Consider the following 24,369-nt stretch of genomic DNA (forward strand, 5'->3'; position numbering starts at 1 on the left):
TGACAGAGAGAGCGAGAGCAGGGAAGGGGCAGAGAGAGAGAGGGAGACACAGAATCCGAAGCAGGCTCCAGGCTCCAAGCTGTCAGCACAGAGCCCGACGTGGGGCTCGAACCCATGAACCATGAGATCATGACCTGAGCTGAAGCCAGATGCTTAACCAACTGAGCCACCCAGGCGCCCCAATTGCCAGGCTATCTTTGAAGGCCTGGTGAGTGCTAGCACTGGCCTATGGAATCCGGCTTTATGAGATGAAGGTCAGGATAATTGACAGATTGTACCAGTGTTCTAAAAGCCTGGGTAATGAATTCAGACAACTAAATATAGGACTGGAATAAATCTTTTATTACCGAAAACAATCCACAATGGAGATGGTTGGCACTGGGCAGATTTCCACAAAAATTCATGAACAGCATTCACAAAGAGAACTTGGGTACGTGGCTTTGAACCCATAGGAGGCACAAATGCCACTGGTTGACTTTGAAATGCTATCTTATCACTTGGAATGGATGCCCTAAAAATCCAGTTGTAAGATAAATTGTTTTTTTTTGCGAAGGATTCTGTCAGTTCTCATTTTACGCCCAACATGCAATAATTTTCTAGATCTTCACTGAAATCCAAAGACCTTTTACTAATCTTCCTAAAGTAATTATTCTGCAACAATTCCCTCACAATCACAAAGTTCCTTAAGGAGCTGGGGTTACAAAGAGGCGTCACAGAAGACAGAACCTGTACTCTCAAAGACAGGAATTACCATATACACAAACTTTAATGGCTTTTAAAGTGGGACTCCTAAATCATTGTATGATTATCAACTCAGAATTTAGAGCTCTTCTTTTACTGGGATCATTCTTTAAAATAAAACTGCTTTCCTTTACTTTTCTGTAGCAGTAGGAAGAACAGACATGGTACAAAACAGGAAGCTGTGTTGCTCCAAAAATATCACAGGATCGGATGACTCGAAAACCCTCACCAAACTTGGGACCGTGACACCATTCACATGTAGACGGGCTGCGAATGAGGAAACATCACGTCAATACTTAGTAAATATCTACTAAGGAAAAGACATCTTGTCTGATGCTGTGCAAGACTCAAAGTAGTTTAAAATGGGGCCTTTATCGTTATTGATCTTAGCATCTAATTAAAGAGCTAAAACATACACAAGTAAAAATTAAATGCTAAAAAAATAGATATGTGAATACAAAACAATCCTAGTTTTCTAAAACAAAGAAGTATAGATGCACAGCAAGGAAACACTCTAAGGATAGACACAGAGAGAAAACAGTACTTATTCTTGGTCAATGTGATCACAGGACATTTTAAATGTCTTTATAAAGTTTTTCCATAATTTTCAAATTTTCTGTAAGAACTACGTATTATTTTTAGAATTCAAAATAAATATATTATTTTAAAAATAAAGGGACTACCATAACCTAGTATAGGACTAGTGTCTGCATGTATTTTTAGATGCTCACAAATCAGTTAAAAAAAAAATAAAGACATCAACCGCTTATTCCATTTGCATGAACAGACTGTTCGCAGAAGAAGAGACTTGAATGTCGAGAGCACATTGAGAAATGTAGCTTCTCAACCTCATTAGCCATCAGGGACTACAGATACCATTTCATAATCATCAGATGGGCACAATGGAAAAGTCTGCCTGTACAAAGTTTGGTGCGGATGAGAATCATCAGGGGCCATCATACTTTCCTGGTGGTGTAGACATCGGTATGATTTACCAATTTTAAATTAAAAAAATAAAAAAAAACTTGATATAAACATGGATACACGTTAAATTTTACATACGTATAAAATCTCAAAAGAGTTAACAGAATGTCTTGGACAAATTTTTATGGCAATACACTTTGTTTTGCTTCATATTATGAATAGCATCATAATATTCCATAACATGGATACACCGTAATTTTATTTTACCACTTTTTTATTGATGCACATTTAGGCTGCAATTACCATCCCTATGCCTGACTTGTGTTCACATGTTACTATTTCTATAAGACGAATTCTGAAGACTTAAATTTCTCTTTCAAGGGGTAAGCAGGGTACCGTCAAAATGCCTCCCACAAAGCTTTGACCAACTTACAGTGCCATGAATGGTACATGATAATCCAGTTTGGGGCATCCAAAGCCAACATTTAGTGTCAATCTTCTTCATCTTGATTAAACGGGTACATAAAAAACCTATTGTTGCTATGTGATATCACAGTTCCTTGATTACCAATAAGATTTAACATTCTTCATGTTTATCAGCTATCAATGTATCATCACCCCTGAATTGCATATTCCTATCACTTATACACTTTTTATTGGTTATATCTTTTCTTATGGATTTGTGGGAGACATGCATATATGTCTCCCATATATTTGTGGGAGACATACATATATGTTTCAACAGCTGTATGCATTGCAATATCTTCTTGATGGCTTGCCTCTTAGTTTTATGGGTGTCATGTTACATGGAAAGATTACACTTTTGTCAAATTTATGAAACTTGGCTTTACTGTTTATATTTTTTGTTTTGCTCAAGGCGTGTTTTCCTATCGTGAAGTTATACATATTAGTCTCCTATACTTGCTTGCGAAGGCTTTAAAGTTTTGTTTTTCTCATTTACAATATTAATCCAACTGGAACTGATTTTGCATAGGATAGTGACATACACATAGCAGGAATCTAATGATACATTTTTTCCCCTGGTAGGTGACCAAATATCTCAGTATCACTTATTGAAAAATCTCTCCTTTCCCTACTGATCCACTGTGCTATTTTGCCCGACATCAAGCTTTTGCACACGCACGAGAACGTAATTGGACTATGTATTCTCTTCCATTGGTTAATTTGTCTTTCGTTGCACGTAACACCAGCTGTATTACTCTCTCTGACTTTATGATAATTGTTCATATCTGACCAGATATAAACCAACGAGGCCCTTAATGTTAGTCTTCTTTTTCAGGCTTGTCTTGGCTATTTTGGAGTCTCTGCTTTTCCATACACATTTTATAGTCAGCTTATCAAGTTTCTCAGAGATTCTGTTGGAGTTTTGACCAGAACTACATTGAATATACCGTTCTTTTTGGGGAGAACAGATGTATTTTTGGTGTTGGATCTTATTATACCTGAATATGTATCTTTCTCATTTGATTCAAACTTCTATATTTTTCTGTCATTTGATGTTTTCTCTCTGTAAATGCTTTGTACATATTTCACTTGATATATTCCTAGGTATGTTATGTTTCTTTACAAAAAGTATCATTTAAATATTACATCTCTAATTGTTTTTGATATCTGGTTTTAGTTATAGCTTCTTTTCAACACCACACCATAGACATTGTTGTTATTATTTCATGGATTCTAGAGACCATGTTTGTTTATCCACATATTTCCAATCTCTTTCCCTCCATTCCTCCTTACATCTCAGAGCTTGCTTCTGGAGTCATTTTCCTCCTGATGCACACCCTTTGCAAGTTCCTTTAGTGAAAATCTAGAGGAAATCAATTCTCTGTTTTATTTTCTCTGAAATGACATTCTTTCTCCCTTGTTCTTGCAAGTTCGTTGTGCTGGGCAAAGTAGCATGTTTTCGGTCATTGTCCCACTGTTGCTAGCAGTTGACTTCTTATTCTAAGTGCCTTTTTCCCCCCTCGCTGATTTTGAATCTTTGCCTTCGTCTTTGGTGTCTATCAGGTGTGTTACTGCCCTCGTATAGAGCTTTCAGCGTCCGAGGTCACATCTATCATTACTTCTGAAAATACACAGAATTCTCTGGGACTCTACGTCTGTGTTAGAGTACGTATTAATATCTCTTTACCTCCTGTCTGCATAGACACAATAATCTCTTCAGATCCCTCTGCGTGTCTGTATAGTTGTCTATTTATTTAACCCATGCACCGAGTTAATTTCAACTGTTCCACTTGTAGTTTCTAGAATTGCATTTCATTTAAAATTTCTTTTTCAGGGGCACCTGGGTGGCTCAGCCAGTTAAGCATCCGACTTCAGCTCAGGTCATGATCTCATGGGTCGTGAGTTCAAGCCTCGCATTGGGCTCTGTGCTGACGGCTCGGAGCCTGGAGCCTGCTTCAGATTCTGTGTCTCCCTCTCTCTCTGCCCCTCTCCTGCTCACACTCTGACTCTCTCTCTCCCAAAAATAAATAAACATTAAAAAATAAATAAATAGGGGCCCCTGGGTGGCTCAGTCAGTTGAGCAGTCGACTTCGGCTCAGGTCATGATCTCACGGTTCTGTTCATGGGTTTGAGCCCCACGTTGGGCGCTGTGTTGACAGCTCAGAGCCTGGAGCCTGCTTCGGATTCTGTGTCTCCCTCTCTCTCTCTACCCCTTGCCCTCTCACACTCTGTCTCTGTCTCTGTCTCTCTCAAAAATAAACATTAAAAAATTTTTTTAATAAATGAAAATAAAATTTCTTTTTCCTATGTGCCCACTCATATTCGATGGTCTTTTATTTCTTAACCATTTTTAAAATTAATATGTTTTATTACTTTAAACACTGAAAATAGGTATTTCATATTCTGTAAAGTTCATATTCTTGGATCCTTGGAGGCTTGTACCTGTTGACTGATTTTGCTGACTTTAACTCTTGATGGCTCATTTCCACACGTATTTGGACAATTTCTTTCAACTGTGAGATAATGTTCAATTTAACTTCATTTTTTCGGAGTCTTCAAAGTCCAAATTGAGGATGTTTCTCTCAAAAACACTTGGTTAGCTAGAAAAAAGGTATTTACTGCCCGGGGACACGTAGCCCACTCTTGGGTACAGATTTGAGGAATGTCAGGTTCAGCTTCCCTACTTTGGGGTGAATTCAAATCTTTTTGTACCACATCTGTTACCACTCACTAGTTTGGTTTGATTTCTTTGTAAAACTTTGTATCTTTTGAGATATTTCTTAATTTTTCATGTGCATTCAAATCTCATGAACACTGACATCTCGATGCATTAAAATGGAAAACTTTGGGTCCTGGTCCCTTTTTACTGGTAGTTTAGAATCACCTTCTTCAATGTCTTTGATGATTACTAGTCTGTTTAGGCTTCCTGCCTTTTATGGAGTCTATATCGGTAATTTATCTACTCCTGGGAAATTTTACTTAGGCATACAACAAATGTTTGTTAAATCAGTAATATACGCACTGATGCGCGTAACAACAGATTTATACCATCTGAAGGAAATCAGAGATAAGCTGAGTGGACCGCCAGTGGATGGGGTTTAAAAACCCTAGTCCTGAGATTAGGCAATGATTCTCATACTGGCCACGGATCACTGAGGAGAAGTTGCTCGAAATACGTCTGGTCTCTAGGAAGCTAGGGTATAAAGCATTTCCCTGCATAGTGTGCCTGGGACTAAAGAAGCCTTTTTTGGAAGAACCCACTTCTATGTCCTTAGTAATTCACAGGACCTATGACTACGGGCTGTAGAGACATTGCCAGCTACCCCTCAGCAATGTGTAACTCCCACTGGAATTAAGTAGTGACTTGAGAATTTTAGCAAACGGGCTGAATTCAGACGACATCACATGCCTGAAGAGCCAGAAGGAGAAATTCGAAGAATTTTATGCATGCCCCAGGGTGTGGTGTGGTGTGTGTGTGTGTGTTGACGGTAAAACTCTCACCTGGCCTCTATTGACTACCATTTTAAAGGCTTAAAGGTGTATTCTTCCTAAAAGGGCTTCAGCATTTGCTCACCATTTTAGCAGCTCTTGAATTTCCACTGGGATCTCATCGTAATATTTGTCTAGATTACTTTTTAAGAAGAACAAGGACGTAAGATGAGTCAGACACGGGGGGCTATTTAAAGAATTCTCTTTCCAAAAAGTAGGATGCGTGAAAGTGTTCTCAAACTGGAGTTTTTTCAGGGTAAGCTTCAAAATCGCAGGTGGAAAAGTAGTCAGATCGGTCCCGTTAACATTCAGATTTTCAAGTAATCTGCAAATAAAGGAAACCAAATTTAAAAGGTGTTTATGCAACTCATAATAGTGAAATAAAATTCCGTCCCAACGTTCCGGAAAATGAGCATCAAACTTAGCAATAACATACAAGTGTTTAAGAACTCCTTTAGAATCAGAGAATTAAAAAGCAATTGAAACAGTATGTTATGCCAATAAGTGCGTTTGTGTGAATAGCAAGAGTTAAAGCATATGTTTTGGGTCTTTGCAACATGTCATTATGGAAAAAGAAATACTATAGCATAATGATACAAAGAAAGGATATATATTTGTTGAGCAATTGGACACCAGTAGCTATTTTTTCATCCAAACCTCATCAAAACGGTGGAATTAACACGATCATACGTATCATGTGCTATGTTGCACACGGACTTTTCATCACCCGAGTCCCCCTGGTTTCTACTGTGTCCGTTGCTTCTGATAGCCCTGATTTCTTTGTTCAAAGAGAACCAACCTTACTGATTTTCTCATTTATACTACTTGTCTCGATGGTGTGTTTTACAGCCACTCATCTCCTTTCTAATTAGTGCTGGAGACAGGCAGAAAAGTATCTCTTTATGAGGGTCACAGAAACACACATCAAAGGCTGGCCCAACTTGTCAAGTGTGCTGGGAGTGAAGAGGTGGAAATGACGACTTTTGAAGCGAAGGGCTGGGAGATCTGGAGTCTGTCTCATGTGCTCATGTGCAGCCTCGTTTCTTGTCCACACAAACTCTTCAGGTCTGACTCCTGACAATACTAAAACATGATCGGGGCGCCTGGGTGGCTCAGCCAGTTGAGCATCTGACTCTTGATTTCGGCTCAGGCCATGATCTCACGGTTGGTGGGTTCGAGCCCCACCTCCGGCTCTGTGCTGACAGCACGGAGCCTGCTTGGGATTCTGTCTCCCTCTTTGCCCCTCCCCTGCTTGCTCTCTCTTTCTCTCTTTCAAAAATAGATACACATTTTTAAAAAATAGTATTAAAATAGTAAAGAAAAATGTTTGTGTGTGTTTGGGGGGAAAAAGATAGCCATTAATAGACGGGGAAAGTAATTCAAAACTAATAAGGGAGAAAAAAAGAATAGCGTCTTGAAAAAAATCACACACACATACACACACACACACACACACACAGAAAGAAGGCAAATAGGAGAAGGAAGAAGTAAATAGTAAATACAAAGTAAAATGGAAGGCAAAAATTTAAATATGTCAGCCCTAACAAATGCGAACAGGTTAAATACTCCTATTAAAATATAAAGATTGTTACATGGGATATAATGATTGGTACAAATATTAGAAAAGCAGAGACAAAATCATCTCACTTTACTGAGGGTAAGACTATCCTCCTAGAAAGCCAAAGAAAATCCAGTAAAACTGAACCAGAATGAAGATAAATTGAGTTATACAACTTGATTTTAAATTCATGTAAAGAAGGACATAGCTTTTCTCTATTGTGTACTGGCAATAGTCAGCTAGAAATAAAAATTAGAGAAAATGTTACATTCATTATAGCAACACAATTATAGAATACTTAGAGGAAGTTAGTAATAAAGATAAAGGACTTATGTGAAATGAGCCATAAATTCTTTTTTTTTTAATTTTTTTAATGTTTATTTATTTAAAAAAAAATTTTTTTTTTCAACGTTTATTTATTTTTGGGACAGAGAGAGACAGAGCATGAATGGGGGAGGGGCAGAGAGAGAGGGAGACACAGAATCGGAAACAGGCTCCAGGCTCTGAGCCATCAGCCCAGAGCCTGACGCGGGGCTCGAACTCCCGGACCGCGAGATCGTGACCTGGCTGAAGTCGGACGCTTAACTGACTGCGCCACCCAGGCGCCCCAATGTTTATTTATTTTTGAGAGAGAGCAGGGGAGGGGCAGAGAGAGGCAGACACAGAATCTGAAGCAGGGTCCAGGCTCTGAGTAGTCAACACAGAGCCCGACGTGGGGCTCAAACCCACAAACTGTGAGATCATGACCCAACCTGAAGTCAGATGCTTAACCGACTGAGCCACCCAGGTGCCCCCGGTCATAAATTCTTATAAAGGACATAAAACAAAATCTAAACAAATGAAACATTATGCTGTGTTTTAGGATGAAAAGATTTAGTAACATCAGAAATATAAATTCTTCAGAATTTATATGTAAACTCAAGACAATTCCAATCGAAATTTCAATTTTGTGTTTATAGTTTTTGGGGGTGGAAGGGCTTGGAATTCTATTGAATGATCTTAAAGCTCATGATATAAAGAGAATAGGTTTTTTAAAAAATGTTTATTTATCCTGAGAGAGAGAGAGAGAGAGAGTAGGGGGGAAAGGCAGAGAGAGAGAGGGAGAAAAGAATCCCAAGCAGGTTCTGCCCTGTACGTGCAGAGCCCAACTCGGGGCTCAATCCCATGAATCGCAAGATCGTGACCCGAGCTGAAATCAAGAGTCAGACACTGAACCGACAGAGCCACCCAGACACCCCCTGAAGAGAACAGTTAAAAGATTATTATTGAAAAATAGTCTCCCGGGGCGCCTGGGTGGCGCAGTCGGTTAAGCGTCCGACTTCAGCCAGGTCACGATCTCGCGGTCCGTGAGTTCGAGCCCCGCGTCGGGCTCTGGGCTGACGGCTCAGAGCCTGGAGCCTGTTTCCGATTCTGTGTCTCCCTCTCTCTCTGCCCCTCCCCCGTTCATGCTCTGTCTCTCTCTGTCCCAAGAATAAATAAACGTTGGAAAAAAAAAAAAAAGAAAAAAAGAAAAATAGTCTCCCTGTTAATTGTTAAAAATTATTCTAAAGTCATAAGTAAAATAGGATGGCACTGACCTAGAAGGACATAGATGAACTTCAGAGACTTTTTAAAAATCAGTGTAAGAAAGAATCAGAGCTTGGTATAATTAAGATTACACGATGTATGTGTATATCCTTACCCAAAATAAGTTAGGACTGGTAAGAACACAGGTTCACACACAGAAAAATGAACAAGGTTCTCTCGTCATTCTATTACGTAGCCATCAGGACAGCTTTTAAACAATCACTGAAAATGTTATGTCTTAAAATGTTATGTCTTAACATGTTATGTCTTAAAAAGAGCAATCATTCAAATTCTGTGTTTGTAAACTCTATGCTTTCACATATTATGTTTTATGACCATTAAATATATGAAAGAATTCAATTTTCTCCAACACAATCATTACCAAATATACCCTTATAGGGCATATGACTGTGTGTACTTCTTACTTCCCAAATACCTGAGTTTCTGGATTTTGTTTGGGATAGAAGCAACACTATTGTAGGAGATATCGAGTTCCTCAAGATGGGCCAAAGAAAATAACCTTAAATACAAAAAAGAAAATGAAATGAAAAATGACTACATGTTTGTCATTACTGGGCATGAATGAAGAATTAAATATTTGAGTAAAGAGATAAAAGTATTAGAGCAAACTGTATTTTTCTAAGATCTTATAATTTATGGACTTCTTTTCATTACAGGCAGTGTAATTACAATCCAAGTTCCTCAAATAAACCATTTATCCTTCAAGACTGCCTTGAAATGTTTGGAGTAGATAAAGCTCCACGCAGAAAAAGCCACCTGAGAAATTTCTAGCACACTCGGATATATTATTTTCTTGGTTGCTGTATTAGTTTCCTAGGGCTGACATAACAAATGACCACAGCCAGGTGGCGTGGAGCAAGGGACATTTACACTCTCACAGTCCGGGAGGCCAGCGGTCCGAAATCAGGGTGTCAGTGGAGCCGGTTCTTTTTTGGAGGCTGTGAGGACCCTCCAGGTAGGTTTTGGGATGGAGAAGACAAGAACCAAGAAAGAAAGAGGCAAAAAAAAAAAAAAAAGGAAAGGAAAGGAGACATTCTGGTGATGTCATTACCCCTTAAACAAACAATGAAAACATATTTCATGAACAAATGCTATCTCAAGGCTTTGGGGAAAAGAAGACACCTTTTGGGTTTTTGAAATGATTTATCATCTTTATTTTACAAGAAAACTAAATAGACCCATCAAAGGGCTTCCCGTGGTTACAAGACTTCAAACACTTAACCTGAGAGAGTTGATGACACCTTTACGTTGTATGATCAAGGGCATAACTCTAACTGTAGGGGGCCTAACGGCAAGGGCATAGCTAGGATGAGAACCCCGTTCTTTGTCCCTCCAGAGCTGAGACTTTCCTCTCTGCTTTTGCTTTACAACAGATGCCCTAAGCAGCTCAACGCAAAATTGTAGCAACAAAAAATTGGGCCTCAGGGAATTTGTGCTGTGCTGTCAATCTTCCCCTAATACACATACAGAACCTGTTAATCTAATAAAAAATATACGGCTTTATTTCAAAAACACTAGTATTATTGAGAAATAGCTCCTTAAAACTTTTTGACTATAACCAACGGTTAACCAATAGTCCAAACTAATTTGCTTAATCTCTAAATAGTGAATAATGTTGACCCTCTACTTACGAGCAAATTGTAGTTGCTTTAGGAATTTTTATATTCCTGGGCGCCTGGGTGGCCCAGTCAGTTAAGGGTAGGACTTGGGCTCAGGTCATGATCTCATGGATAGTGAGTTCGAGCCCCGCATCAGGCTCTGTGCTGACAGCTCAGATTCTGTGTCTCCCTCTCTGTCTGCTCCTCCTCTACGTGTGCCCCCCTCCGTCTTTCTCTCCCTCTCTCTCTGTCTCTAAATTAACATTAAAAAAAATTTTTTACATTTTGCTTATTTAAAAATTTTTTTTAATGTTTATTTATTTTTGAGAGACAGAGTGTGAGCGGGAGAGGGACAGAGACAGAGGGGGACACAGAATCTGAAATAGGCTCCAGGCTCTGAGCTGTGAACACAGAGCCTGACGCGGGGCTCGAACTCACACGAAACGGTGAGACTATAACCTGAGCCGAGTCAGACGCCCAACCGACTGAGCCACCCAGGCGCCCCTACGTTTTGTTTAAATGACAGTTATGGTTATTAAAGCTTGTAATTCTAATTATAGATTATCAAATGTAAGTTTATATTTAGATGCATATATAGGTACATACACATACATATATGTGTCTTTATATGTACATATATATGTAGTTTGTCTGTGTATATACATATGCAGGTTATGTGTGTATATATATATGCATATATATATATATATATATATGTACACACAGATTAGTATACACACATATATTACTTAGCTCTGTTCACCGGGACTGTCTAGAAGCAATGTCATCACCATAGCGATGGGACATCCAGCACTCAGATCTCAGTGTTTAAACACCATCTTTCAATAAAAAAGAAACAGGGTTTCCCTAGAGAAATAGCTGCTTCTAGTATCAAGGCAGAGAAAATACAATTTATGTTACTGTTGAAAAATATAGATGATTTAAACAGAAATAAAATATACACAAGGCAGTATTCTTACTTTCTTAGTGTTTATGTTTTTATATATGTGTAATGTATGATGCGTATATACACATTTTTATACAGAAATGGTATAATTTCTATATGCTTTTTGTTCTTTTAAATGACTGAATAGTGATACAGTTTATGAATATAGAATTTGTCAGATTGTTAGTTACAAACAATGCTAGGTGAACAAGCTTATAAATGAATTTTGATGCAGTTCCTTAATTGCTGTGAGAATCTTTACAAAATGTTGTTCAACTATTTAAGAGCCCCTGTCCTTTTGCCCTTTACCGATGTTCAATTTGCTAAACTCTAACTTGAAGAAGTATCTTGTTTTGCATTTGGTTACAGTTTTGGTTTAAAATTTTCATTAGGGGTTAAATAATTCCCTGTCCATATGTGGGGGGGGGGGGGAGGGAACCCATCTCTCTTATACCCAAATATCAACATTCCTATTACAGACTCTTCGGTATTATACTAGCTAATTTCTTAGTTTACAGATTAGGAAATTGAGACCAGGAAGCTTAAGTGACTTTCTCCAGACAAAACAGGTCATTATCAATTTTGAAGTTAAAAGTCTAGATTTCCTAATTCCACATACAGTGTCCTTTCCAAAAAGGCTGTCAAGGGATAGGTGCAAATTTCTCACTTGAGCCTCTTTATATGATATATATTCTTTTAATCTATACTCAGATAATGGATCTGTAGATGAACGCTCTAGCCTCCATAAGAGTTGACATCTGTGTAGCTGGTAGGATTCCTTTGAACACAATAACAAGAAGCAAATCAGTGAATCAGAACAGAATGCCAATTATTCGATGGCTAAAAAGTTGCCAGCTGCTTTCAAACGGGAAATTGATCGCTTTCTAAATAGTAAATTCTTTTCTGTGTTTATAATCTCAGGCTACCGACCTTACCCAGGTGGAAGGGTAGTGATCAAAGTAAAGGCGATGCTGAAAACTCTAAGGAACTTAAGCCGTTGAATCTCAGAAGGGATTTCTTTGATAGGATTATTTCTCAGGAATAGTAGTTGTAAATTTTTAAGACAAAATATCTGAGGAACAGAAAAGAGAAACAAATATGAGTGGCGTGATAAAGTGTACAAGTCTCTGTTTGTTACATTTTGTAAGCCCTTTGAACTACCATAGTAGAATCAGCAAAAGAACATTAACTGGCTGTATTATTTATCTCTTTTTTCACTCTTTTCCGGGGTATCATAAGTGGCGATTTTTTGGTTATAATTATTATTAATAAGACATTATTCTTGAAAAGACAGTAATATCAAAATCAAAGTTAAAATTAAAAGAAATTATTGCAATATACACCAATGATAAAAATGGACTCACTTCTGTGGGAAAATAACTGATCTCATTAAAGGATAAGTTAAGATATATCAGTTGGGAAGCCAACGGTGTTAAGTCTGGACAAGTCATAATAAAAAAACCCTAAAAGAAAATGACAAGAGATTAGAGGTGAATCATTAACAAGGCACAAAATATTTTATACTCAAGTAAAACAAGCAAAACAACGAGCACATAATCTGAGTGATGGTGTTTTTCACAACACACAAACGAGCCTGTATTCACCTTCCATTCAGGTATGTTAGTCTGTCATAATAATAATTTCTTAATTATGTGAAGGATAGAAACGAAACAGAAACACCGCTAAGTATTCACGTGTGTAGGAAGTATAGTGTTATATGTGCGACAGGAATTATTTTCATTAATAACAAGCAAACATTGCTGGAGTGTCCACTACATGCTGAAAAGTTAGTAAAAATATTTTACATTCAATTATATCTTTTATTTTGTCATGTTTCTACTTCTATTTCTCTCTAATCTCGCTGTTAATCTAACAGCTAAAATTTCTTGCTGAAATATGCCAACTCGGAATGAAGAAAACCATGTCCTCGTATGAACTAAATGTGTTCCCGCCATATTCACATGTGAAAGCCCCAACCCTCAGTGTGATGCCAGGGAGAGATGAGGCCTGTGTGAGGTAATTAGGGTTCCACGAGGTCTTAAGGGTGGAGCCCTTATAATGGGGTTGGTGCCCTTATAAGAACAGGAGGGGACCAGAGCTCTCTCTTTCTATCGTGTGAGGATACAGGAAGAAGTCTGCTGTGAGCAAGAGACCTCGAACCAGGAAGCGAGTCAGCTGACCCCTCAATGCTGGACTTCCCAGCCGCCGGAACTGTGAGAAATGAACATTGGTTGTTGAAGTCGTTCAGTCTGTGGCATTTTGTCAAAGCAGCCGGAACTGATTAAGACACGCCTGCTGCCCCCCCCCCCCCCCCCATATCTTTAATGCTCCAGGAGAGTGGAAACATTTGTTTCTTAAGGATCGTAGACTCACTAATGGTCACCTGACTGAAACAAGGGACTCCATTACTCAGCTCGTAGAGAAGGGAGACGTCGCCATAGTGCATCAGGCTACGCCAGGTAGCGTATAAGAATGAAAAGGTTCACGGCTAAAGAATCTTGAAGTTGAAAGTGCTGGTTTCAGAACTGAGATTTTACTTGTTGGTTTGTTTGTTTACGTTTTTATTTTTTACCGAGAAAGCACGAGCTGGGGAGGGGCAGAGAGAGGAAGCGAGAGAATCTCAAGCAGGCTCCATTCCCAGCACAGGGCCCATGGAGGGGCTTGGTCTCACAACTGTGAGACCACGACCTGCCAAAATCAAGTGTCGGACGCTTAACTGACTGAGCCACCCCGGGCGTCCCGAGACTGACCTTGTATTAAAGTATTACTATTGGTAAACGTGTATATAGACAAAAAGGAGGCGTTCTTTTTTTCCTGTCATTAGACACTCCTCTCTGCCGAACTGGCGGGTACACTTATGTAGTAGAAACGTGTCTGTTGTGGTCTCCAATCACTCCACTTACTGTGCCAACAATTAGCGCCTTTACATTTCCTTCTGCCTTTGGAAAGTGCTTCCCCCACCCCCTCCGTTTCCTTCCATGAACTGTCTTCTCACTTCATTAGTGGCCTGCGTATAGTCAGCCGTCAGCTCACAAGGCAGCTGACCAGAAAGGCCTTCCCTAACCAACCTATGATAAATAGTGACCTCCCAAACCTGTTTGCTGTGGTTATCAGCAAACCTGCTGATAGACCCTGAGTCTGTATCATACTATTCATTACACTTGTTTTGTGTAAATTTTGTTCATATAAGATCTACTTCTTTTAATAAGGCCCTGAAATAAATAAGGAATTATGACGTTTGATTCGTCTGTGTCGCCCCCACAGAACTCTGGATTCTACTCTGGAGTCAAATATTTTTTTAAATAATATTTATAGCCGTGGAAATATTTTTTTTTTCTTGCCTAGCTTCACCCAACTCTTTAAAAGCTACATTCTCTCTCCCATTTGAAGCAAGGATGAGCAAACCACACTTTGCCAACTGTTTTTTTCTAAATAAAGTTTTATTGGAACATAGCCGTGCCCGTAAGTTTAAGCATTGCATATAGCTGCTTTTGAACTATCGAACAGAGTTGAATACTTGTGACAGACCATGCAACCCTCAAAGCCTAACGTTTTACTATCCAGCCCTTTACAGAAAAAGCTTGCCAACCTCTCATTTAAAGTAATTCGCTCCGGGGACACCTGGGTGGCTCAGTTGGTGAAGTGTCTGACTCTTCATCCCGGCTCAGGTCCAAATCTCACGGTTCGTGAGTTTGAACCCCACATCCGGCTCTGTGCTGACAGTGCAGAGCCTGCTTGATATTCTCTCTCTCTCCCTCTTTCTCTGTCCCTCCCCCACTCATGCTGTCTCTGTCCCTCTCAAAAATAAATAAACTATAAAAAAAATTTTTAAAATAAGATTTTTTAAAAAAACAAAGTAATTCACTTCAAAACCAGATAATCTGATATTTTTACTTCTAATGGTTGACAACCTTATTTCAAAACAACCTTCCCACTGAAACCGACAGGGTAAACAAACACAACACAATAAAGGCTTGGGGAATTACCAAGGGTAGCTAGGATTTCATAAACCAAACTTCCAGAGAGGAGAGAATCTCAGGGAGGTAAACACGACGCTCAACGCTACTTTTCTCCCGAAGTCATTTGCTTCATCAAAAGCTGTGGCCAAGAGGCTGAATAGAATCATAGCCAGCCTAATTAGGGCTAGAAGGATAAAAACTGGAGTTCAGGGCTTACCAAAGACGAGGGGGGCCTCCGACTTGGTATGAAAGGGCCGAAAGGCTACAGCCTTAGGAGAAAAGGTGAACAGGAAAGCTCTGTAAGATTGAAGCTCAGATGAAAATAAAGAGCTTTTGAAGCTTCTGGTCCAAGGTGGCAGTGTAGAAAGTCCCTGAACTCACCTCCTCCATGCACACACCCAATCTACACACACCTACTCAGAGAGCAATTCCTCCTGAAGAAGAACCGAGGGCTGACTGAACAGCTTCTGCCCAACAAAAGGTAGAGAGACCATGTAGAGAACGTCAAAGGAGACGGAAATACTGTGAGGAAGGCAACCCGTGCCCTCCACGCACTGCAGTGGGATAGTACTGAGGGACTGGGAGCAGATTCATCTGCTCTGAGGCACAGAGGAAAAGCCTGGGTTTAAGCGAGCAACTGGAACAAAAAGGAACCAGCACGAGGACCCTGGCAAACCGCGGGAGAGCCGCTGGGTTTGTGGGGCTGGTAAGCGCCATGGTTGATGCTCCCCCTCCACCTCCGTAGTGCAGAGGGGAGCAGGCCCCGCTGGTGGCCCCAGGCCCTTAGCTCACGCCAGCCCCAGGCTCCCAGGGACACAGAGAAAAAGCCTCGGTTTAAAGGAGCAGCTAGAATAGAAAAGATTTAGCCCTAGAACGTTGCCAAATGGAGGGGGGCTGCTGGAACTCTTTCTGGGTCGGAGGGGCTGGTGAACACCACGTTTAACATTTCCCGGCTGCCTTGACAGTGCAGGAAGAAGCAGAGTCTGGGCACCATAGCTGCTGTGCTGTCTCAGCGAGCCCCAGTTCCCTAGCCCACACCAGCCCTAGTCACCCCTCCAAGATGGCCCCAGGATGGTACACACCGGGACACTCCCAGTCAGTGCTACAGGTTCAGCCATCAAGCCAAGGTGACAAGGGGGCAAAGCACTCCAGAATAGTCCAGGCCTGCCCCCACGTCAGCTCCAGATGGCTTGTCAGGGCACCCCTAGTGCAGAGGGCTTTGGGACTTTCTGGCTCATGCCTGCTTTGGCCCCAGCATCCCACCAGGGCCTCTCCCGTGAAAACCACCCCAGGGAACCCCCAGCCTGCACCCTGTATCGGCTCCAGCCACCCCACAAGGGTGACCCTGTGCAGAGCGTCCCAGGACCACCTGACTTGCACACACTTCAGCTTCAGCTGTCCTGCCAATATGTCCTCTGCACGGAGAATCCTGAGACCCCCTGCGCCCCCCCGCCCCCCACCGGGCCCGTACCCACTTCAGCTCCAGCCACCCCATCAGGGCAGCCCTGGCACCAGCTAGAATGATCTTTACAATTATGAAAGGTTTCTTTCAACTCCAGTTTACTTAGAGGTATATTTGTTTTCCTTCATCCTCAGTGGGTGTTGAATGTTGTCAAGTTTTTGCATCTATTGAGATGATATTGTTGAGAATAACATTGATTTTCAAATATCAAGACAACTTTGAGTTTCTTGCAAAAGCTTCATTTAGTCATGATACATTGTCCTTCGTTTTAAAACTTTTCACATTGCAGGATTTGAATTGCTAATATTTTCTTGAGAAATTTTGCACGTACATTTATGAAAAACAGTGGCCCATAATTTTTCTTTCTTACAATATCCTTGTGTGGCTTTGGTATGAGAGTTATACAGGCATCATAAAATAAGGTGGTGTAAACAGGTGTTGTATCTCCCTTACATGTTTGGTAGACTCACTGGGGATGTCCTATGGGCCTGGAACTTTCTTTGTGTGAAGGCTCTTAATTAAAATTTTAATTAGATTTTTTTACAGATACGAAACTGTACTGGTGTTCTATTATTACGCCTGTTTCAGCAAGTTGTGTTTTCCAGTGAAGTTTTCCATTTCATCATAGCCGTGGCACTCACTGGGAAAATGTTCGTAGTGTTTTATTATTTTCTATTTTAAAGTCTGTGAGACATGCGGTGATTTCCCCTTTTCTATTTTGATTTTGATATTTAGAATTTTCTTTCCTTTTTCCTTAACCAATCATATTATGGATTTAGAAATTTTATTCCTCTTTTTAAAGAACCAAGTTTTGTCAAATGCCTTTTCTGCATCAATTGAGATGATTATGTATTTTCTCCCCTTATGCAGGAATGTATATTGATTGATTTTCTTATGTTGAATCACCCTTTTATTTCAAGAATAAATGTCACTTGGTTATTATGTATAATCCTTTTAATTTTTTTTATTCACTTTGCTAGTATTTTACCCAGGAGAATACTTTGCTAGTATTTTGCAGGAGAGGGGCAGAGAGAGAGAGGGAGAGAGAGAATCTCAAGCAGGCTCTGTGCTGTCCGTGAGTAGCCCGACAAGGCTTGATCTCAAGAACCATGAGATCATGACCTGAGCCGAAATCAAGAGTTGGACACTTAAGTGACTGAGCCAACCAGGTGCTCTGCTGAGGATTTTTATCTATATTCATAAGGGGTGTTGGTCTGTGGTTTGCCTGTGGTGTCTTTTGTTCCTTTGGTATCTGGGTTATATTGACAGCATAGAATATATTAGAGATTATGATATTCTAGTTTAAAAGAATATATATTTGTTCACTCAGATGACCAAAATATATCTCTCATATGTGTATTTGGTCTTCATTCCAAAGTTCCTGGCTCACAGCTTCCCACATCTTTGAAATTTCTAGAGTCATAAGAGCAATGGGAACATCTTCTGTTATATTTAATTCCTTGTCCTCCATTCCTGAAACCACATCAGAGCCATAAAGATGAAATGGGTGTCTTGTTATTCATGACAAGCCCCTTTCTACAACTGGGTTTCTGTTAATGAGGTGGCTTGTGGAAAGCCCTGAAGGATGGAGGCTGGTTACCAGGGGAACCAACCATGTGATTAGAGGGTTGGCATTTTTGGCCTCGTCAACTGCCCTCCTCCAGAGAGGGAAGAGGGGAGGAAGATTGAGTTCAATCACCAAAGGTCAATGGTTTAATCAATTATGCCTATGTAATAAAGCCTCCAGAAAACCAAAACGACATGGTTTGGAGAGCATCCTGGTTGGTAAATACATGGAGATTTGGGGAGAGTGGTGTCTGGAGAGGATACGGAAGTTCCATATACTTTTTCCGTACTTTGCCCTGTGTATCTCTTTATCTGACTGTTGATTCATATCATTTAATATCCTTTGTAATAAACCAGTTATCTAGCAAGTAAATGGGATTCCTGATTTCTGTGAGCCACTCTAGCAAATTAATTGAACCCAAGGAGAGGGTCGTGGGAACCTCTAATTTGTAGCCAATTGGTTAGAAGTGTAGGTGACAGCCGGGGCATGTGATTGGCATCCTGAGTTGAATGGCAATCTTGTGGGAGTGAGCACTTTACCTGTGGAATCTGGTGTTATCTCTAGGTAGTGTGAGAATTGAGTTGAATTGTAGGACACCCAGCTGGTATCTGAGAATTGCGTAGTGGTGTGGGGCAACTGTTCCCCCCCACCATGGTGGAACTGGGTTCAGAATACTATTAGAGGTGTTCTCTCCTCTTTCATTTTCTGGAAGAGTTTGAGAGGTATAGGTATTCATTTTTCTTTAAACGTTTAGCAGAATTCATCCATGAAGCCATCTGGTCCTGGACTTTTCTTTGTTGGGAGATTTTGATTATTTACTCAATCTCTTTACTCAGTATAGGTTTACTCAGATTTCTATTTGTTGTTGAGTCAGTTTTGGTAATTTGTGTTTTTCTAAAAAATGTTTCCTTTCATCTAAGATATTTAATTTGTTGGCATACAGTTGTTCATAGTATTCTATTATAATCCCTTTTATTTCTGTAAAGTCAGTAGTAATGTCTCCATTTTCATTTTTGGTTTTAGTTATTTGTATTTTCTTTTTTTCTTCATTTAGCTAAAGATTTGTTGATTTTATTGATCTTTTTAAAGAACTATATTTTTTGTTGATTCTCTCTACTGCTTTTCTTTTCTTTTTAATGTTTATTTATTTTAGAGACAGAGAGACAGAGCACAAGTGGGGGAGGGGCAGAGAGAGCCCGAGATGGAATCTGAAGCAGGCTGCACGCTCTGAGCTGTCAGCACAGAGCCCGATGTGGGGCTCGAACCCACAAACCATGAGATCAGGACCTGAGCTGAAGTTGGACGCTCAACCAACTAAGCCACCCAGGCGCCCCATCTCTCTACTGCTTTTCTATCTACTATTTCATTAATTTCTGTTGTAATCTTTCTTACTTCCTTCTTGCTGCTAGTTTAGGGTGTAGTTTTCTCTTTTGCTCAGGTTCTTCAAGGTGTAGAGTTAGGTTGTTGATTTGAGATTTTTCTTCTCCACATACCCTTTCCACACACATTCACCTGGTCTTCCCCAACATCAACGTTTCACACACCAGTATGATGTATTTGTTATAATCAATGAACCAACATTGCACACATCATTATCAACCCAAGTCCGTAATTTACATTAGAGTTCAAACCTCTTGTTGAATAGTCTGTGGGTCTTGACAAATGTATAACGAAATGAATCCATTAGTATAGTATCATATAAAATAATTTTACAGCCCTGAAAATCCCTTGTACTCCTCCTATTCAACCTTCCCTCCCTCCTCCAACATCCCTGGCAACCACTGATAGTTTTACTATCTCCATAGTTTTGCCTTTTCCAGAATGTTTTTTATTGTTGTTCTTTGATTACTGCCTCACTGGTGCTTAATTATTTTGCAATCTGCCATATTGATTCTTGCCTTGTTCTCTTTTGTGGTATATTTTTAAGACAGTTTCTTAATAGTTGTTACCATGGAGATTACAGTTGGCATCTTAAATTTATAACAATCTAGTTTGGACTGATACCACGTTAACTTCAATAGCACAAAAAAATCTTCGTTCCTATACACATCTACCCCTGTCCTTGTTGTGCCATCAAAAATGACATCTTTCGGGGCGCCTGGGTGGCGCAGTCGGTTAAGCGTCCGACCTCAGCCAGATCACGATCTCGCGGTCCGTGAGTTCGAGCCCCGCGTCGGGCTCTGGGCTGATGGCTCAGAGCCTGGAGCCTGTTTCCGATTCTGTGTCTCCCTCTCTCTCTGCCCCTCCCCCGTTCATGCTCTGTCTCTCTCTGTCCCAAAAATAAATAAACGTTGAAAAAAAAAAATGACATCTTTCTACATTGTGTGTCCATTAACATATATTGATAATTATTGTTTTATGCATTTGTCTTTTAAATAACATAGGACATAAAAACAAGTGTTGAAAACCAAAAATAGAACAATTCTGGGTTTTATATGTACCTATGTAGTTACCTTTACCAGATTTTATTTTTTTTTCAGGTTTTGAGTTCCTGTCTAATATCTCTTCGTTGCAGACTAAAGAATTCTCTTCGGCATTTCATATAGGGCAGATGTACCAATAACAAACTCCCTCAGCTTTTGTTTATCTTGGAACATCTTAATTTGTCATCTGGTTTTTGAGAGATAGTTTTGCTGGATATAGGATTCTTGGTTGAGAGATTGCTTTTCTTTCTTCACTTTAAAAATGTCATCCCATTCCTTTCTGACTTCCATGGTTTCTGATGACAAATTGGCTATTAAGTTTGAGCATCCCTTATGCATGACAAATCATTCCTCCCTTGCTGTTCTCAAGATTTTCTCTAGCTTTTGACAGATTACAATGTGTTTCAATGTGAAACTGTCTGTGTTTATCCTTTTGGAATTTGTCAAGCTTCTGAGATCTACAGATTTGTACCTTTAACCAATTTGGGGAGGTTTTGGCCATTATGTCTTCAAATGTTCTTTCTGCCCATTTCTTTCTCTTCTTTTTCTAGGACTTCCATTACTTGGTACACTTGGTGGTGTTTGATTGGTCCCTTAGCCTCTGTTCATTTTTCTTTCTTCTTTCTCCTCCTTCTCTTTCTTCTTCCTCTTCTTCTTCTTTCTGTTCATCATATTTGATTATTTCAATTCACCTATCTTCCAGTTCTCTGATTCTTTCTTGTGCCTGCTCAAACCTACAATTCAAAGCTTCCAGTAAGGTTTTTTTTTTTATTGTATTTTTCAGTTCTATAACTACTTTTTGGTTCTTCTTTGTAATTTCTATCTCTTTATTGATAAATCTCTGCTCACATATCATTCTTCTGTTTTTTGTTTGTTTGTTTTGTTTTTAGCTACTTCAGAATACTTAAGACAGTTGATTTAAAGGTCCCCCCCCCCCCCCAGTAAGTCAAATGTCTGTGCTTCCTCAGAAACAGTTTCTATTAATTTCTGCTTTGACTGGCCACATTTCTTGTTTCTTCACATATTCCATATTTTTTGTTGAAAACTGAACAGTTGCATATTATAACGTGGTAACTCTAAAAATCATATTACTCCCCCTTTTCATGTTTTTTTTTTTAATTTTACTTGCTGTGGGCTGTAGCTGTTGGTTTAGTGATTTTTCTTAATTGTTTTCATGAAGTCTATAATTTTTCATGTGTTGTGTTTGAAATCTCTGCTCTCTGTTGGCTAGTGTTCAGTTAGTGTTTTGACAGAGATTTCCTTGTACAACAGGACAGGAGTAGAGAGAGAATAATATTTCTTCCAGTCTTTTCAGATTGGCTCTACGCAAGGGCACCCTTTCAATGCTTAGCCAGGCCATTAAAAGGTAGTGATTGCATGGGATCTTCTCTAGAATGCGTCCTGCCCTGGCCATGCACATAGCTTTCTAAATTCCCCAGTATCCATAGGCCTTTTTGAATGCCCTATCTTCCCCAAGAAATTCTCTTGTCGCTTTTCCTATTTTTGCAAGTTTTCTATGAGTTTGAACTTATTTCTAAATACATTTTTAAATGAAACCTAGATCTTGAGGTCAAAGAGCTCTGACTTCAAACCTAAGGCTCTGCTGCTTGCTGGCTGGATGGTCTTTCACGAGTTATTTTCATTGGGCTTCAGTGCTCCTAACTGTAAACCGCAGATTATAATACCTATTTGGCTGAATTGTAAGCTTTAAGAGTAACATTTGCTTTGCACAGAGTGGGTCCTTAATAAGTGACAACTATTATTATCGCTGTTCATCACACCAGGCTTGTGTTCAGTGAAAATTTAGCCTGTTGCTAGATGTGGCACAAGGGCCAAAGATTGCCCATAACTTCAAAATATGATAATTCCGAATCTTACTTTTTTTTACTCACACCAAACTAGGACATAGGTTTAGAGATAAATTTGAATGCGTTCCTGGAAAATCTCTATTGTAACAGGAAGGCTCCCTTCAATACCGTGGAAACTAACCAAAGTTAAGAAACCTAGAGCAAGAATAATTGCTGATTTAAAAAGAAATTGCCATTAAAAAGATGTAGCATACCTTAAGATTAAGTGCATTTCTTCCATGTACTTGACAGTTAATTATGGCTAGGTTGGTCATGGCTATTATTGTTTCATATCGTGTTGCATTAATAGTCTTAAAACCTTCACCCCGTATCACATGTGATTCCTCTCTTTTTATAGGTTTAATGTTAACGATACCTAAATAAACAGGAGAAAAAAATGAGACTTAAATGCGTTAGCACTTAGAATGAAAGTTAAGAGGTATTTATATTATGGTCACAATGAATCATGGTAAGTAGGTTAGCTGTGTACATCCTCTGGGAGAGAGTGCTCTGAGCCTTTACTAACCTAGTCCCAGCTGGCTCTATTTGCTAAACTGGGCTTTGTTGTGTGTGTGTGTGTGTGTGTGTGTGTGTGTGTGTGTGCGTGTGTGTCTGTGTTTCAAATATTAGTTGGCACCTTTGTCTTTCCAAAGGAAAACCATATGCTCATAGATTTCTCTCCAGATAACTTAGATTCTATCAATCTCAGTCTTTTTGTGTTATGTATACAAATATTTTCGAAACTTTTACTACGAATTACATAAGCAACTTCTTGCTTCACAAAACGAATAAAGGACATCACATAATCGTAATTCAGATAGAGATCACCTCGCAAGGGACACCCTCGCTTTGTTTCAAGGGCCTTATATAATTCGGCTTTCTTGTCTCCGTTTGGAGACCCCACACAAGAAAAGAAAAAAAATCCAAACAACTTAGAAGTTAGTCAAACAGAGAGCATCTAAATTTACTTCCTCATGACCCTTGTGGGTTTCACCTTCAGAAACGGCCTATTCAAGTATAAACCCAAATGCAGCAGGAAAATATTTTGTGACCTCGGAACGTATATTTTACATTCACGGCCATTCTTGCTGTATTATTTGCAGCAACGTATTTTACAATCTCGGAAAGCCTTAGGCCATGGCTTCAGTGAAAGGAAATCATGCCTCCTAGACCAAAGAAAGCAATATTCAGTTTCTAGCTGCCAAAATAGGCCCTGTGTGCCCATCTCAGGTCAGTAGATGTGAAAGGTAACTGCAGCATCAAGAGAGATGTATGATATGATAGAGAGAGTCGTTGTCTTGGGAGAGAGAGTGGATCAAGAAGGAAAGGAGAGCGAGTTAAGACCTAGGTCTGTGTGCTGTTCCCAGCCCACCCATCCCCATGGACCAGGCCCAAGCATTGGTTTTGGAATGGAAATGGGAATTCAGGTGGAGAAAAAAAAATAGAAAGGCCCTGATGGATCCCTGAAGGCTCTGGAACCTTTCAAAGAGGGGACCGCCAGAGTGGGACAAAGTCAACAAATCAGAAATGGCAGCATGATTTGTTTCGGCTGATGACCTGGGAAAAAGAGAAAGTCCTATCGTTGGAGCCTTCTGTGTTTAATCATTAATTGAATCATTCCTTGGTTATTTTTTCTGCTCTAGAATTTTATTTGACTCCTATTTTTAAAAACAAAACTTCTAGTTCTCTGGTAAAATTCTCTGACTCATTCTTTCCTTTCTTAAGCATAGTCATCACAATTATTTTTAAAATCCCTCTTTGAAAACTTTGGTATCTGATTCTATATGTCTGTTTCTATTGCCT

The 24,369-nt window shown here is 39.6% G+C and overlaps 1 protein-coding gene across 3 annotated transcripts in view; it reads right to left on the reverse strand.

Annotated features, from left to right (window-relative positions):
- Nucleotides 1-321: 321 nt before the first annotated feature.
- LRRC63 (leucine rich repeat containing 63) overlaps nucleotides 322-24,369 on the reverse strand; it is a 42,426-nt gene continuing 18,378 nt past the window's right edge. The window contains exons 5-10 of one of the 3 annotated variants that reach the window (XM_045476525.1): nucleotides 22,782-22,942; nucleotides 12,673-12,771; nucleotides 12,244-12,380; nucleotides 9,180-9,263; nucleotides 5,705-5,944; nucleotides 322-1,008 (exon numbers count right to left, since the gene is read on the reverse strand). In XM_045476525.1, coding sequence (XP_045332481.1) covers nucleotides 795-1,008; nucleotides 5,705-5,944; nucleotides 9,180-9,263; nucleotides 12,244-12,380; nucleotides 12,673-12,771; nucleotides 22,782-22,942 — 935 coding nt within the window. In that variant the 3' untranslated portion in view covers nucleotides 322-794. The remainder of the gene's footprint in view (nucleotides 1,009-5,704; nucleotides 5,945-9,179; nucleotides 9,264-12,243; nucleotides 12,381-12,672; nucleotides 12,772-22,781; nucleotides 22,943-24,369) is intronic. The other 2 variants (XM_045476534.1, XM_045476542.1) reach the window with 2 other exon arrangements.

Source organism: Leopardus geoffroyi, chromosome A1 (assembly GCF_018350155.1).
Source record: "Leopardus geoffroyi isolate Oge1 chromosome A1, O.geoffroyi_Oge1_pat1.0, whole genome shotgun sequence".
Taxonomy (NCBI): Eukaryota; Metazoa; Chordata; class Mammalia; order Carnivora; family Felidae; genus Leopardus; species Leopardus geoffroyi.